Source organism: Lepidochelys olivacea (assembly GCF_965140295.1).
Source record: "Lepidochelys olivacea isolate rLepOli2 genome assembly, chromosome: 3".
Taxonomy (NCBI): domain Eukaryota; kingdom Metazoa; phylum Chordata; order Testudines; family Cheloniidae; genus Lepidochelys; species Lepidochelys olivacea.
The window spans coordinates 104,048,960-104,067,302 of NC_140413.1; the positions used below are offsets into that span (position 1 = coordinate 104,048,960).

The 18,343-nt window shown below is 43.4% G+C and overlaps 1 protein-coding gene across 3 annotated transcripts in view; it reads right to left on the reverse strand.

The window, feature by feature from the left end:
- AHI1 (Abelson helper integration site 1) overlaps nucleotides 1-18,343 on the reverse strand; it is a 182,134-nt gene that overhangs the window by 29,171 nt on the left and 134,620 nt on the right. For all 3 annotated transcript variants that reach the window (XM_084625130.1, XM_084625129.1, XM_084625128.1), the window contains exons 23-25: nucleotides 4,731-4,796; nucleotides 2,664-2,826; nucleotides 1,112-1,215 (exon numbers count right to left, since the gene is read on the reverse strand). In XM_084625130.1, the coding sequence (XP_084481256.1) occupies nucleotides 1,112-1,215; nucleotides 2,664-2,826; nucleotides 4,731-4,796 (333 nt within the window). The remainder of the gene's footprint in view (nucleotides 1-1,111; nucleotides 1,216-2,663; nucleotides 2,827-4,730; nucleotides 4,797-18,343) is intronic.

Here is an 18,343-nt window from a genome sequence, read left to right on the forward strand (position 1 = left end):
TGGAAACAAGAATGCCACAACGAATCAAACATATAATAGAGAGTGCAATATATAGGCAATGATACACAACATGATGAGAACTTGCCAGTTGAACATACACCTTGGGAATGCTTATCTAATAGGTACAGGCAGGATCCTGAACATACCTCTATGGTAGGATATCTATATATTTGCTGGTGAACAATACAGAGTTATTTTACTTATAAAGTGGTTTAATGATTAAAAATTACTTCTATAAATGTAAATTTCAGAAATGTGTTAAATATTTTAAATAGAAAATAGGTTTCTTTGGAACAAAGAAAATGCGATGAACCTGCAGAAAGAGGAAGGGACCAGAAGAAACAGTATTCTGCTTCTGTTTATGGATTTCCCTGCATCTCTGTCCTTAACTCTCCCAAATTAGACATGTAATGTAATAGGCTGAGTTAGTGTAGATTCCTCTCCCCATATCACCTGTAGGGAGCAGGGACTGAGAGGAGGGACTTAACTCCTTTTGAATGAAAATGTTTGTTGCTCAAGTAAGGTTTGGATGTGGCATATTGCTCTGTTTGGTGAAGAGGCTTTATGGTACCAAACGTGTATGCTAATTAGGAAATTATTACATGGATTGAAAACTTCTTCCACCAGTTATATCATAGGTTTTATCTAAGCCATTTGATAAATAAGAAATTTTAAGAACAAGGAGTACAATTTTGAAGATATATATACACATGCATTGTGGATGTTGTGTTGCCCAAGACTAAAAGCTGAATGCCAATATCTAAAAAGTAACAAAGGGGGATAGTTCTCTATAAATTCATCTTCATACTCATGCTTCAATATCTATTTTCCTATGGTTATGTTCCTGGCCCCTTTGAAGTAAATGGGAGCTTTGTCATTCATTTCAATAATGCTTTGTTATTGACTTCAAAGGGAGCAGGAGCAGGCCCAGCATTTAATTGACAAATCATAGGGTAACTGGATCTAGGCAACAAATTTGCATAGAACATCATCTGAAAACACAGTTGTTTGCCTAGGGAAAGATTCTGAATGTTCTGTATTTTATCAAACAAGGCAGGAAAATTAAAATCCATATTCTACAGTTTATGGTCCCCTCCTCTCAAATAATTACCTCATGTGGAACTGGATATCTTACTTCTGCTTCTGTTTGTTCACTGTGTAGAAGAGGAGTAGAATCTGGTACTAATCCAGAAGACTGTTCCTTTTCATATTCAGCTAAAAATATAACACATGATTCAATTCACCATTATGTTTGTCATGAAAATTATGTAATAAAAAATGCAGTTAATAAAAATGTGAATGGCAGTGATATTATTATTATATAGTTAATACTGAGACATTAGCTTCACCAGTCAGAAAATATTTTTCACCAATTTTTTTCATTAGAACTTTTCCTTTTTTAATTAAAATTTTCCAATAAACACTAGTCTTTAGCATGATTATTTACTTTAGCATAGTTATGACCACTACAATCATAAATGCTCAGCAAATATTAAAAAAGGATTAAACGTTTAAATGAGTAAAAAGTAGCATGTGTGGTCATAACAACTATATTTCAAAGGCTATCAAAAAAGTACCATGCTCACTGCTAGTAATGTATAATACAACCGAATAGTATAAAAGAGGGTCACCCGATGAGGTAAGGACAGATCTCCTGAAGTTATTTTGCACAGCTCTCTAAGTTTTTTCTGAGATTTATTTTTCACCTTTCCCAAGCAGTAAAGGCCGCTGCTGAAGATTAGATCCCAGATATCAACCTTTGGGCTATTCTGGTTAGGGAATTTCTATGTTCCAAACACCAGTATCATCACTTATTTAGAAAAGAAAATTAGATAACTGTAATTCTTATTCTCTGAAGAGATAATCCCAGTGGATTTCTGCTCTTGAATCCATGCTTCCAGCACATAGACAGATATCCCATAATTGGAAAGTGCTGAACCGGCAGGGAACCTCTAGCAGCACGGTGTGCAACACTATGCCAGAGAGGCTCCCTAGGCTGCTCCCTGTGTTCTACAATTAGCTTTTAGTTTAGTTTTGTTTTGAGATTCAGGCTGCATCAGTGTTCTTTAGACGTGGTTTTTAATGGCTAGGACAGAGTGGCAAATTCAGAGTTTGTACCTGGGACTGCTGTTTTAACTGGCATTCCTCTTTTAAATCCTTAGAATGGAACTGAATTATTGGGGAATGAAACATCTCCACCAGAGTGGGGAAAAGTTGTATAACTTCAACAGGTAAGTTAATATTTAGGCGCCTGAGATGGCTGAGTCCAGGAACTATTACCAAGTGGAAGTCTCAGATGCTTGTGAACTATCTAGACGCTGTGGGAACCCCAAAGAGCTGCCAAGATACTATGTGAACCAGGTGGTTGTGTGCAGGGTGGGGGGGGAGGAGGCGGTGAGTGAGGAAGGAGGTGGTTGGTAACTGCAAAGATACTGTGTGAACTGGAACATGAGACTGCAGTGTTGATACTTTTGAAAAGTACAAAGTACTACATGTTAACATGCTATTTTATACATAATTTCTGCATCACAGTAAGTTCTTGATATGTCATGTGTATTGTATAAACATATGTATTCAGAGTAATAAAGCAGAATAGCATGGTAAAATCTTGGACCATCAGTTAAACCCATACTGGTATACCAGGAAGAGAACAGTAAACTTACTTTCACCAGCCACATAATTAGCTGGAAAATAGCCTTGCTGTCCATTTGCTAGGCTGCCAAACCACCAGTTATCATTATCTTTGTATAACACTTGGATAATGTCACTGCGATGGATGGTTAGCTCATCTGATCGATGCGCTGTGTAGTCATAAAGAGCCACTACCTAAAAGAGAGATAAGACCACCACATCTTTATCACAACTGTGCCACAGAGAAAAAAGCGCAACATTCACTTCCTCTTGCAGAAAAGCAGCTGAAACCAAAGCTGCACTTTGGTAAAAGCTGAGGCTGTCTCAATTTTTGCTAATGGGATCAGGGGTGGTGGGAACGCAGCAGGAGAAGCAAGATAAAGGACTGTGGGATTGTAGAAATGGTTAAGAACATTCAATACACTAAGATTAGCTTCAAAACAGCAGCTGCTAGTTTTATAAGCAATTGACTTGTTAAACAAAAACAAAAAAAAACAACACAACCCTTAGTACATTCACTTTCTCAGAATTGTTACACCACTTTCAGATCCAATTCTGTGTGTGCGTGTGTGTGTGTGTGTGTGTGCGCACACCAAACATATATGTTTGAATAAATACTTCAACAATGTGACTGTTTTACTAGATGGAAAACTCCAATGGAACAATTTCATTATAAAGCTTTATTTTGATCCTTTCATTTATTTGTAACGTTTTGTTTTGAAACAAATATCTGTTATAAACAATTTGTACATTGGGTCCACATATTATCTACATAATAAAGCCATTTGCCTTTGAAACATGCTACATCAATACTGCCACTAGAAAAAATTTTAATAGGCTTCTCCCACCTTTCATAATACATAGAATACACAACCACCAATCACAGCCTTTCCAACTGCCCTGAAAATAAAAATACCATGGATCATTTCTTATTTAGCTTCCACAACTATATGATCAGGGAGTGATTTCTGTCCCATTTTGGCCAACAGAGAGTAGAAAAGAGTAAAAACAATAGAGGAGGTATGAACAGATATGAATCTCCACCCTCCCCAAACATAATTATATTATATTTTACATAAACTATTTTTGCCACCAAAGCATATCCGTATATCACGAACAGCGACCAGGGATATTAAATAAATTGAAAAGGGGATGCTTCTATAATCTTAAGTTTAGTGTGGAACTGTGTGATTTGGCCAGCCTCAAAGCATTAAGATCAGCTCAGCTACTATTAGACAGGAATCTATCCAAACTTTCACTTAGCGGCCACTAACATATCTAAAGGACCAAAGAAACTGAGTAACTGAATACATCCCTCTCAATTATACCTCTCCTCTCCAAATCAGGAAACACAATAATATGATCAAAACCAACACTGCCAGTGTAAAATTTAGATGGATGCAGCTTACACGATCACATCCAGCAAGCGGTGCTCTGAGAATACCAACTAATTGAGAAATGAAAGGACTCCTTGGAGATAATACTGTGAAAACCAATAGGTCACTTAAGGTAAAAGGAACATAAACTTGAGGTAAATATTCAACAAAATGCACAAAATGAAAGGCAGACCGGAAAGTGCTGTGTATTTTTGCAATCTCTTATAGTAAAATGTTCAGTGGATGTTCAATATCTGAAAAAAATTACAAAAATCTAATGACATGACAAACTTACAACAATCTTAAAAGAAAAGCAAGGCAAATCAAAATTTAGGTACCATTGTATTTTGTATTGTGATTGGTTTAGGGAAATTAGGGAATCACTGATTAAAAATAAAAGTGGAAGTTACTGGATATCTGGACTACAGCTGGGCAAATAACTGATTTTTTGGTTCACTGGCAGAAAAAAAAATATGATTTGGGTTGAACCAGACCCCAAAATTCCAAAAACTTTCAGGAAATCAAAAAAAATCTGTTCTGGATAAAACAAACAAACAAAAACATGTCCCTCACCCAAAATGTTTAGTTTCCAGGCATTTTTAAAGGGCTAGATTTACAAAACGGTCAGAGGAGGAAGAGTGATGGTGGTGTAGATTAATATTTCCAAAATTATAAATACAGTGTAGCAGGTATTGAAACAATAAACAATTGCATAATACGTACTCTCTCTTGCACTGGTGTAGAATTATTTGCTCCTCTCACACATGATGTAACCAGAAGGTCATCACTCTAAAAGAAGAAATTATTTTAACATTAGCATGCAATATTTTGGTAAGGATAGTTTTCAAAATAAGCATTTGTCATATACTGTAAACACAACAGTGTAATGTAATAAATATTAATTTTTGTTTTCCCAAGGGAAAATACAAGTGAGGTTGGAGAATATTCCTAGCAGTATTGATTAAAAGGTATTTAGGAGAAGATTTAATTAAAACTCCTTTGCTATATGCACCCCACTAAAGACAACTCCTTGTGGTAAGAAAAAAGGCTGTTAATGAGGACTCATTCTGAGCTTGCCTGCCTTACAAATTACACAATGGAGATGATGCAGTGAATTTCACCTCTGATTTATTATGCTCAAAGTGAATTTTTTTTTTAATATAATGGCTCACTTTTGGCTGATTTGAAACAATCAACCTTTTCACTGCTGGTTCTTAACAGCACTTTGCTGCCATTATTCATTATCTTTTCACTGAAATAAATGGAATAACATTAACATTTTAGCAATGCTACAAGTGTGCTCAAACTTGGATGTACCAGTACCTGGAAAGTTTGATGTAATTCAAATAGCAAAACTATAAACCTTTGGCAGGTTTCTCCAAATTTAGAAGCATTTGCTGACGGTAGATTTAGAATTGAATAATTATGATGAAACTATTTTTCTCCAGTATACCGAAAGCAGCTCCCTCAGAGTAACTGAACTGATACAAGGCATTTGTCAGTGCTACTGAAATAGTGAAGGTGTCAATTGCCTAATTTATTAAAGGAGAAACCAGATTCTCCTGGATTTTTTTGCATGCTGAAAAGTACATACTACAACTCAGAACAACTAGTGTGCACATATGCGCCGGCATATAACCAGTGTGAAAGGGACTAAGATATTTTAATGGGAGAATCAACTATGGGCATTTGGAAGTGACATTTTCACCCACAGCAGATTGTGCTAAATTATAAAACAGTTTCAAACTTATGAGAAATCTCATTCAACCTCTATTTCTTTCATCTCACACTCACTTCAAATGTTTTTGGCATCTATAACTTTTTCCTCTTTCCTTCTCTCTTAAAAAAAGATATTTTAACTTTTTTTTTCAAGTAAATGAATGCACATCTTAAATTTGATGCTGCTTTTATTCTCCCAGTACTATTTCCATTAGACCCTCACCACGTCTTTTTCAAAGGACCATCATTATAGCACTCTGCAACAAGGAGAGCAGAATTTGTGGTCTCCTCTGAAATCTCAAGTGACCTGCATTCCTGCCCCTGCAGAAGTATACTGCACTTTCGCATGACTACTAATCTTAACTCATCTAGGAGAGGTATATTTGGTAACCATGAAACTTAAGCGTCTCTAAACTCATCTCCAACTCATTTATGAGATACAATATATAATATTCAATATGGCTTTTATCACATTAACCATACATTAGTAAAGTATCAAAGCAAATAGCTGCAGTCCATTCTTACATTTTACTAGCATATCTATTCCTACTACCAAAGTGCTACTGAATTTTTGTAAAGTATACACACAGTGATTAACCTTTAAGACTCATCTGACAAATATACAGGATCTGAACACCCCACATCTGTATTACAGTACAGTTTAAAGGGCTTGTAAATGGCATACTGGTAGTTAACAAAGCCATGCAGGTTTCAGCCTATTCCTCACCTTTCATTCTCTGAGCGGAGAGAACTCTGCAGGCAGTGTGCTTAGCCTGAAGGGTGGGAGTTGTTGCTCAACAGTGATTCATCAGGATTATTAATAATATTATTTAGGTAACTAGTTAAGGAACGTATATAGCTCCCCTTACAATACTGAATGTTTCTCTCTCCTTTTTGTAAGGTATTTGTATTCTAAAGAAGGTCTCATCAAGTTCTCCTTACAGTGAGGTGAGCGGTTAGGAAATAATATTCTCAAAGCCATGAGCCACCCCCCAGAATATTTTGAATGCTCTCAGATGATGTGCTAAACTTTTATTACAACATGAACCCAAGGAGTTTCCACTTGAAGGAGTACATAGTATATTTTTAATTGGCGTACGTGTCAGTGTGTGTACAGAGCCCATCCAAGAGCTGGCAGAGTGAGCGTTCAAGCAGAGTTATGACCACAGCGGCATGCTCCAAACACAGGGACTTGTAGCAGGATAGGGTCTGATGTGGTGAATAAGTAATTTCCCCAGTACACTTACGCTCCCATCTAAATTTCCGAATAATACCATGGAGATATAACTGGCTCCTACAATACTTTTAAAACATGACTCCTTTTCACAGTGTCAATAAAACCTATTTTTTTCAGAAATGTCCTGAAGCCTTGGACATATCTAGCTCTAGCATGACTCTTAAGACATCTCCTCTTTGCTGTAAAGTGAAAACAATTCAGCCATGTTGTATTTAGATTCCATTCCATTGCTATTTTTGGAGTGTAGGATGGATGTGTTCAGAGTTGGAGCTAGCACGCTATGAGCCAGTCCACCTGAGAGAGACAGGATGAAAAAGCTAACTCGGAATGCCCTCTTTTGCCACATTAACCTTAGCTGAACAAAGCCTTTGTGACTGTTTAAGCCCTTCCATGGAAGAACCCCCATAGATGGAGTTCTGTTGGCGACATGGCTACCTAGGTGGTGTCAAGATTTTTAGGGTGAAGAGGAACAAAGGACCCCACTTAGCCCACTTTAGCAGCTTGTTGCTTGGGAAGTCCTTGCCTCTCTCCTGAGAGGTCCTGCCCTGCCTTCCTTAGACCATATAACTGGAGAAGGTGAGCGTAGCCGAGGCCCATGTACCTGAGGATTAGGGGAAGGTTTCTCTACCTAGACCCTGAAGATGGAACAGGTACCCCAGCTGGGTATTTTCTCCACTACTACTGCTGCAGTTCCTTCAGATGGTTATGATACTTCCTAGATTTCTACCTCCCACTCAGTATGTGCATTTAAGATTACTCTTCCTCAGGTGTAATAAGCTAGTATTTTTCAAAACAGATCATTTTTGTTGTCTTCTACCCACGTTTCTGATCTGCAAATTGCATTACTTATGCTATTCACTCCCTCTCCTACATTAACAGATGTAAAATAAGGCTGGTTCTAACACCAGTCCTTCAGTATCCCACCGACAGTATTGCTAACCCTCAGGCATTTAAAAACCATGAGTCACACGTCCGTCCCCCCCATATTTTGATATTGGCTTAAAAATCATGAGATTTTAAAAAAAAAACCCACCACAATACATTTTGCGTTCTTTTTATTTTACTTGAGATTGCGGAGCCTCTAGGATGCATGCAAGTCACATTTTCCAATTTTTCTCCATAACCATGAGGACTAGAAACTTACCATACTTTAAAAAAAATGAAAATTTGTGATTTTAACATAATCACATGGATCCTGAAGCCTAAGAAAATATTGCAAGACATACAATAAAATAACAAGAATTGCCAACACTGCCAGACACTTCCTCCCACAACTCTTTTCTATCAAAACATCCCTTATATATTTTTTAATATGTTTTGTACACAACAGTATAGCAATCTAAACCAATTTGTATTCTATTTTCATGCCAGATTTTGTGAGACAGTATTAAATTACTAAATTCCAAATATAGTAAATTTTCTGCATTCCACAGGTACCTATACACTCCTTATGTATAACACACAGGGAAGTTCTCTTGAGTAAGGAGCCAGTACCCTCACACTGGGTGTATGTTTGTATCTGAGGTGATCCCGAGCCATAGGAGGAGCCAGAAGAAAAGTAAAAAAACCTTAAACCTGTAATCTCTCAAAATACAGGGAGCAGATGCAAAAAGAGAAGTAACCTAAGTAGCAGTCTTGCAAGATAGGCAATGCACAACCAATTACTTAAGCTGAATAACCAAATTACACATCCAATGCTCCACAGAAATTCACATCCAAAGAGAAAAATACAGTGAAAGAAATGACTCTTTACCTGTATCTTTCATATAGTCTGGAATCTGGTACCTGGTTCTCCATTTTTATACAATGCTTGCTTTACAATGCATATTTCTGATAACTACGATGACGCTAACTCCCATTTCACATCTATGTAAGCAAGAGGAAAATCAGACCCTGGATGTCTTGCTGGGTGACTGTACTATTTCCATTTTTGCTGAATGGAAGAGCAACCAGTCTCCTTTCAAGATGACCCAAGAGGCCAAGGGAAATCAGCTTCAATAACTCCCACTTGTGTTTCCCCAGCTTAGAAGTCATTAAATTTTTTTTCTGGAGTTTCTGCCAGGAAAAAAAGATGGTTACCTACCTTTCCTAACTGTGTTCTTTGAGATGTGTTGCTCGAGTCCATTCCAACAGGTGTGTGCGCGTGTGCCGCGTGCACAATCATCAGAAGTTTTTACCCTAGCAGTACCCGTTGGGTTGGCTGTGAAGCCCCCTGGAGTGGTGCCCTTGTGGCGGTGTATATAGGTCCCTGCCGACCTGCCACTTGCTCAGTTCCTTCTTGCCAGAATACTCTGACAGAGGGGAGGCATGCAGGATTTGGAATGGACATGAACAACACATCTTGAAGAACAACAGTTACGAAAGGTAGATAACAGTCTTTTCTTCTTCGAGTGATTGCTCATGTCCATTCCAATAGGTGACTCTCAAGCAAATTCAATGGAGGAGGGGCTGGAGTTCACCGCGTTGCTGATTGCAGTACTGCCCTGCCGAATGCTGCATCATCCCTCGCCTGTTGGATGATGGCGTAGTGCGACATGAAGGTCTGGATGGAAGACCACATTGATGCCTTACATGTATCCTGAATGGAGACTTGTGCGAGGAACGCAGCGGAAGAGGCCTGTGCTCTTGTGGAGTGCACCATCAACACTGGGGCTAGGATCTTTGCCAGGTTATAGCACATTCTGATGCAGGACATGATCCATTATGACATGCACTGGGATGAGATGGGAAGCCCTTTCATTCTCTCAGTGATTGCAATAAAAAGCGGTGGTGACTTAGGAAACAGCTTTGTGCGTTCAGTGTAGAAGGCTAGGGCACACCTGTCGTTCAGGGAAGGGAGTGCTCACTCTTTGTTGCTGGCATGAGGTTTAGGAAAGAATACTGGTAGAAATATGTACTGGTTAATGTGAAATTGGGATACTACCTTAGGTAGGAATGCTGGCTGAGGGCATAGCTGCACTGTGTCCTTGTAAAAGACCATGTGGGGGGCTTGGAAGTCAGCGGTCTGAGCTTGGAGACCGTTCTGGCCAAGGTTATGGCCACCAGAAAGGCCACCGTTCAGGAAAGGTAGGCTAAGGGTCAGGTTGCCAGGGACTTGAAAGGAGGACCCATGAGTCCTGAAAGGACCAGGTTAAGATCCCACTGAGGAACGGGCTGTCTCACCTGGGGGTTAAGCCTATCCAAGCCCTTAAGAAAATGGCCCACTATGGGATTGCTAAAGACTGACTTGCCCAACACACCCAGTGGACGGCTGAGATGGCCGCTAGGTGTACCTTCATAGACGATATCGCCAACCCCCATTGCTTCAGGTAAAAGAGGTAGTCTAGCACAAGGGGAATAGAGGCTTGCTGTGGGGAGGTACCTTCCTGTGGGGACCAAATGGAGAAACACTTCCACTTTGCCAGGTACATTGTGCGAGTGGAGGGCTTCCTGCTCCCCAACAGAACTTCCCCAACAGAGTCTGAGCACTGCAGTTCAAGGTGGTTCAGCCATGAGTTTGAGGGACTCCAGGTTGGGATGTTGTAGTTGGCCATGATCCTGCGTGATGAGATCCTGGAGCATAGGAAGGGCCACTGCCCTGTCCACTAATAGGTTCAGCAGCGTGGTGAACCAGTGCTGTCGGGGCCACACTGGTGCTATGAGGATGACTGAAGCCCTGTCCTGCCAGATATTGAGGAGGACCTTGTGTATGAGGGGGAAGGGTGGGAATGCATATAGCAGGTGACTCATCCATGGTAGGTGAAAGGCATCCTCTATGTGGCTGTGGTTCTGAGAGGAGCAGAAAAGCTGACACTTTCTGTTGCTCCGCATCGCAAACAGGTCCACGTGGGGATAGCCCCACCTCTGGAAGATTGAAAGGGCGATGTACACTCTGAGTGCCCACTCGTGAGTGTTGAACGAGTGGCTGAGGTGGTCCGTTAGTTTGTTCTGTGCTCCCAGCAGATATGAAGCCTGTAGCTGGATGCAATGTGTGACGCAGAAGTCCCAGAGTCGGAGAGCTTCCTGGCACAGGGGAGGCGAGCAAGCACCACCCTATTTGTTTATATAGAACATCGCTGTGGTGTTATCCGTCAGTACTGAGACACATTTGCCCTGAAGATGGGCCTGGAATGTCTGGCAAACCAGGCAAACTGCTCTCAGCTCCCTAACGTTGAAATGCAGTGATAGTTCTGGTTGTGACCACATGCCTTGAGTTCTGATACTGTCCAGGTGCATTCCCCAGCCAGTCTGCGATGCGTCTGTGACCAGCGACAGTGAGGGCTGAGCTTTGGCGACGGGTACTCCCGCACAGACCACCTGAGGTTGAAGCTACCAGCTGAGGGACTCGAGAATCTTGGGCAGAAGGGTAACCAGTCTGTCCAGAGAGTCCCGGTTGGGTGTGTATACCCTCGCCAACCAAGCCTGGAGGGGGGCAAAGGTGCAACCTGGCGCGCTGCACTACATACGTGCAGGCCACCATATGCCCTACAAGCTTCATGCAGTTTCTGGCCGTGGTAGTTGGGAACCAGTGAAGGCTGTCGATGATGTCCCTGATGCTTTGGAACTGGGACTTGGGTAGGGAGGCTCTTGCCTGAGTGGAGTCCAGGAGAGCCCCGATGAACTCTATCTTCTGAGCTGGGACCAGAGTAGACTTGGGCACACTCAGAATGAGCCCCAGCCTGCTGAAAGTGGTTTGTACCGTGGCCACATGCTCCAGCACTTTCACTTGGGAATTGCCCTTGATGAGCCCATCATCCAGGTACGGGAAGACCTGTACCCGGCATTTGCGCAGGAAGGCTGCCACAACTGCCATGCACTTCGTGAACATGTGCAGGGCTGTTGAAAGTCCGAATGGTAGTACAGTGAACTGATAGTACAGGCCGCTGACTATGAATCTCAGGAATCTCCTGTGTGGCGAAATAATCGATATATGAAAGTATGCGTCGTTCAAGTTGAGGGTGGCATACCAGTCCCCCGAACCCAGGGAAGGAATGATGGTGGCCAGAGAGATCATACAAAACTTCAGCTTTCTTATGTATGTGTTGAGGTTTCACAGATCCAGGATAGGGCTGAGCCCACCCTTGGCCTTGGGGATGAGGAAATATCGGGAGTAGAATCCACTGCCCCTGAACTCCTGAGGAACCTCCTCTATTGTGCCCAGCGTGAGGAGCGACTGCAACTCCTGTAGCAGGAGTTGCTTGTGAGAGGGGTCCCTGAAGAGGACTGAGGAAGGCGGGTAGGGCCAGAATTGGATAGAATATCCCACCCCTACTGTGCTCAGGACCCAGCGATCTGAAGTAATCTGGGCCCAGGCATGGCAGAAGTGGGACAGACAATTCACAAAGGGAGGGCAAGGATCCAGGATTTGGGCTGGTGCTCTGTCCCCGGGCGCACCTTCAAAAGTTGGGTGTAGAGCTGGGGGGCTGCTTGGAGGAGCCTGGACTGCAGGGAACACCTCCTGTTGTTTCTGTCCCTCCTTCAATTATAGTCCTGCCTGGGGGGACCTGGATAGAATTGTGAGGGGGGGCTTGGATTTGAAGGATTTTCTCTGGGGTGCCGGTGTGAATTCCCAGAGACTTGAGGGTTGCTCTTGAGTCCTTGAGCCTGTGCAGTCTCGAGTCTGTTTTGTCAGCGAACAGCCCCTCACAGTCAAATGAGAAGTCCTGTATGCTATTCTGGACCTCTGCCAGGAGTCCCAAGACCTGTAGCAATGAGCTACGCCTCATTGTGATGCCTGTAGCCACGGTTCGCACCGCCGAGTCAGCTGAGTCCAGAGCAGCCTGGAGGGAGGTTCTAGCCACTACCCTGCCCTCTTCTGGGACTGCAGTGAATTCCTGTCAGGATTCCGGCGGAAGCAGTTCCTGAAATTTAGAGAGGGCATTCCACGAGTTGTACGCATAGCAGCTAAGTACCACCTGCTGGTTGGAAATTCGAAGCTGGAGCCCCTCCGGTTAAGTACACTTTTTGACCAAAGAGGTCCAGCTTCTTAGCATCTTTATTCTTAGGGGTGGGCCCCGGCTGCCCCTGCCGCTCTTTGTGGTTTACTGCGTCCACTACCAAGGTCCCGGGTGGGTGGTGGGTGAAGAGGTGCTTGTACCCTTTCTGAGGGACAAAGTAACACCTCTCTACTCCTCTGGCCGTTGTTGGTATAGAGAGTGGGATTTGCCAGAGCACCTTCGTGGTGTTCTGAATGATTTTTATAAGTGGCAGTGCCACCTTGAAGGGACCCTCCAGGGCGAGTATGTCCACCATGCGATCTGAGTCTTCCACCACCTCCTCCGTCGTCATGTTGAGGTTCTGGACCACCCTCCTAAGGAGGTCCTGGTGGGCTTTCATGTCCATCGCCAGAAGGGACATGGTAGTGCTCGCCACTGCCTCATCCGGCGAGGAAGAAGACAAGGCTTGAAGTGGGATGAGGTCTTTCTGCCCCTCCGGTTTCCTGGTGACTTGCTCAGGGATATCCATCATTGCTGCTACTGGTGGTACAGGAGCCACCTTCACTGGTGTCGTCTCTGACCTTGCGCTCGATACGGGAAGCCTGGGGTCTGAACTCCATGATGGGTCCTCAGGAGCCCTGGACTGATATGGGGCAATGGACATCGCAGAAGGTGGGGCATGGGCAATGGAGACTACCGATGCTGCCCTGGAACCATGCCTGTGGCCCTAGTGGTAGGCCCAAGGTGTCCAAAAGGGCCATTGTAATGGTCCCTGCCACTGGGGAGGCCAGGACACCATCGGTAACGAGTGTTCCTCCACCTTATGGTACCAAGACCGGTGCCAGGATCTTGACCAGTATCGGCTATGTTGGGACACATATGACTCCACCTCTGATTCCGATAATAGTCTGAGCCCGACCAGGAAGGGGCAGATCCCGACGCTGTCAGGGAGTGGTACTGCATCAAGGTGGGCTTGCCCCGGTGCTGGATAGGAGGTGCCGCCATCAGTGCCGCAGACTGTACCGGAAGTGTTGCAGCAGCCGCTTCTTGCGTCGCCTGCACCTGAGCTGGTGCACGGGAACAGGAGGCCAGGGACTGTGCCGTCATGGCAATTAAGTCCCGCAAGGCCTCAAAAAGTGTCTGGTATGGAGAGGAGGTCCAGGTCCTCCTCCAACACTTGCCGGACTGGAGAATCCACCGACACTGGACTCAATGGACCCCTCTTCGAAGTTGGAGTCGACAGTGCTGGGACTGATGGACCAGCCTTCTGGTGTCCCAAAGAGGGATGCACCATGCTGGAGTTCCCTCCACTCTTCTTGGTGCGGGAGTGGCCCCATTCTGCCTTCTTCTTATGCGGCACTGGGGATAGTGATCGGTGCTGCAGCGATGAGCGCAGGGAAGGGTGCCAATGCTCCTTATTCGGGTCCTTCCTCGGTGCCGAGATGTCCTGCACCTAGGTCGGTGAGCTGTGCACCGAGGCCGCTGGTGCTGGCTCTTGAGCTAGTTGGGGCTGGAGAGCGGACTCCATCAAGAAGAGCTTGAGGTGATAGTCTCTCTCCCTCTTAGTTCTGGGCTTGAAGCCTCTGCAGATGGTGCACTTGTCTTGCAAATGACCCTCCTCCCAGGCACTTCAGACAAGTAGAGTAAGGATCCCCTCCGGGCATAGGCTTATCGCACCTAAAGTTTGCTTATGCATTCAGGTGCCACTTTTCTTTGATTTGCAAACAGGCTCTTCACTGCAACAGAGTAAATATGTCGACTGTCTTCCTTTATCAATTAACTGTTACCTAACTCTTTTATACCTTCTGCCATTCTTTAGTTGGATAAGGAGCTTTCCTCTAATTAACCTCAGTCAGCCATTACATATATAATACCCTTGCCTCTGAACAAATGCATCTTGTCAGGATCCTGACAAGGGCAGTGGGGACCAAAGATAAGAGCAGGGCCAAATCTGAGGATGAGAGTAGTGGAGGAGTTTATGGTCAAGTTCCAGACCAGGGTTAATACCAGAGTCCAAGATAGGTTTCAGGGTCTGGGTCAGGAGGCAAGGTCGAAGCCAGGACTTTGAGAGCAGGAAGCAAAAATAGTTGTGGAAGTTACAGGAGATCCACACTGTTGTCTGGACGCTTTCTAGAATGCCCCTTAGATTTATATAGGGCAGGAAGCCAATCAGGAGCCATGAGGCTGCCGCCTGTTAGAGCCTGAGGGCAGGGACTTCTTGTGGTTTTTGCTTACAGCTAGTCATAGATAGTGTGTGAACCAGTTACAACTGCTGCTGTGTGGACGTGTTCCCCGCCTAGCAGCTCTGCAGGCCTGATTCAAGACCTGGTGGGCACTCTCTGCCGGCCCATATTTGTCTGGATGGACTGCCATAAGGTCGGAGCATGGATTTGGGATGCTGACTCCCAGGATTATCCTCTAGGGCATAGTCCTCCAGCCTACAAGGTACCAGAGGGAGCTACATTTGATTTTCAATTCCAGTATTTCACAGACTTCATACTCGTTGTGCTCTTGAATCAGTTCCAAAGGAGGCAGTGGCTGGGCGCAGTGAGTGAAAGGGTTGTCAACGTAGATTTTTAGCAAGGATACGTGGAACACTGCGTAGTTATGAAGCCTCATGAACACTGGGTTGATTACCTGGCTGATGGAATGTGACCCAAGGTATTGGTAATCCAGTTATGACATAGCCAGTCAGTGCAGATGTGTTGGGCTGATATCCAGACTTTTTGCCTGATGGTGAATGCCAGGCCTTCCCTGCACAGGTGGTCAGCATACCACTTGTAATCTTCCTTGGCCTTGTCCATATGTGTCTTGAGTTCTTCTCGAACATCATGGATCAGACACACGCAGTCAGGGGCTACAGGATTGGTGGAGGTGACAGATGCAGCTGGGTGGAGATGGGGGTGGAGGCCTGAGGTTGCATAGAACAGATTCTGCATGGTGGATATATGATCAGCGTTGTTGTAAGCAAACTCTGTTTGGGGTAGGAAGCTCGACCAGTTCTCCTGAAGGAAATTAATAAAGCACCACAAGTATTGTTCTAATACTTGATTGCTCATTCAGACTGACCATCAGTTTGTGGGGGATAAACAATGGATGTGTAAGCACAGATCCTAAGGAATTGTAGGATTTTGTTCCAAAACCACAACACGAACTGCAGACCCTTATCAATCGTGACTCGCTCTGGGATTCCATGGAGACAGATCAGTGTGCTTGTTAGACACAGGGAGCTTGACTATGAAGTCCAGGGTAATGGCTGCCCAAAGCCTGGATGGGGTCTCAGAAGGCATTAGGGCGTTGAGGAGTTTTGAGCGTGATATCGGAGCGCAGGTATGTCTCACAGAAATCAACATACAAGTGGATTGTTGTGTGCATTCAGGGCCACCAGAAGGAGTGGATGGCCAAACAGAGAGTCTTGAAGCAACCCAAATGGCCTGCTAATGGCAAGTCATGACAGAACCATAGTACCTCTAACTGAGGGGGTTCTAGCAGAAGTAGCCCTTGACAGAGAGCAAGCCATCCTGGACCTGGTGTTGCCCTTGGCTTGCTGCCTCAAATTCCTTGGGATGGGGATACTTCTCTGCAGCTGAGCGGCTCATGGACATGAAGTCCTGAGGAACTGCGGCATCCAGGAAGTTTGGAGGCTTAAGAATGGGGGGGCTCAGCACAGGGGGGCTCTTGGCTGGTGAGATATTCCCCTTTTTGGGACGAGGCATTGGCAGTCTTGTTCTGAGCTCCTGAGTGGTACATGATGGTGAAACTGAAGCGTGCAAAGAATAGGGCCCAGCGAAACTGCATCTGGTTAAGAGTCTTGGCTCAGCAGAGGTACTCTACATTTTTATGATCAAAGTAAACCTGTCCTGGGTACCAAGCACCCTCCAGATAGCAGCAACACTCTTCAAAAACTGCTTTGATGGCTAGAAGCTCCTTAACTAGATAATTCTGTTCAGCTGCAGCGAACTTCCATGAATAATACACGCAAAGCAAGAGTTGCTATTGGGGACCACCTCTTTGAGAGAGTATTGCCCTAATTGCCACATTGGAGGCATCAGTCCTGACAACAAAGGGTCATGTTGGGTTGGGATGAGCTAGGATTGGGGTGGGGATAAAGGTCATCTTGAGTAGGATGAATGCTCATTGGGCCTCTGGAGGCCAGCTGAAGGTGGTATTTTTAAGGAGAAGTGCTATTAATGGGGTGAAGTAGCCTGAAAATCCAGAGATGAACAGCCTATAAAAGTTGGTGAACCCCAGGAAGTATTGTAACTCCTTGATACTTCAGGTGGGCATGAGGGGACGTTAATTTTGTGTGGAATATAGGTGACTTTGGGATTAAAATGACTGATGTTCCTCAAAATGAAAAATGTCTGAGAAATATCATCCAAGTTAGGTTATTACCTTGAAAATGGAAAGCATCTTTAAATTAACACTTAATATTGAATCTTAATGTATACATTCCATGTATATGCAAAGGAAAAAACACAAGGGAAAGTGTTAATAGTTACATTAAAATGCTATAAGCATAGAGAAAGTAGTAACATCTTAAAATACTGTAGTGGGCTTTGGTCTTAATTAATACATCTAATATCCTGAAACTACTGTAAATGTTACTTCCGTGGGTTTCAAATTAATATGATCCTTATTTGATTATAGTTCTTCAGCATTTAATGAGCATGGGAATCTATAATCTGCCTCAAGGAAAAACTGTGCCAGGCTGCACTTTATTGAATCCTACAATGTACAAACAGAAAACAGAAATGCAAACACAGCTGCCTCAGCAAAGCCTACAGGGATAAAGAAAGAAAAAAAAAGAAGATGAATTCAGAAGTATGTGAAATAAACCAACTCCTGAGATTAATCAAATACACAGCAAAACTATTTTGATCTATTTTGTCCTTATCTGGCAACATTTACTTTCTTTCTTTAAAGAATATCATTTCTATGCTATTATGACTTTATTTATAACATCACTAGAAAAAGGGTTAAAGAAAATATATTCAATCCCACCAAGTTTAACAGAAAGCTGCTAATTTATTTATAAATCCCTTCCCAAAAATGAGTCAATACTATAGATACTTTTAAGGGTTGCTGTAGCAGGAAAGCACTGATATACATATTGAATAATTCATAATTTTTCCTAATAATTGGCTGATATCTAGAATTAAATATGTATAAAATATGCAGACAATAATAGTCACCTAGCCACAGAGAAAAAGATGAATGCAAAACTATATTTTCAGCGTTGTTTTTCAAGAGAAGTCTTATTTATTATATCAGCCAGATACAAAGACACATTAAAGGATTTTGTGAAGGAAAGGTCTAAATGAGATGGAAATAAAAGGTGGAACAGGTTCTGGGAATTAAGGGCACAATCTAATTTATGTCCCTTTCCGATGAACCCTCTGGAGGCCAGCAGCTGGCAAGCAATTACCATAGCACATTAGGTCAGGACATTTCGATTGCAGGCA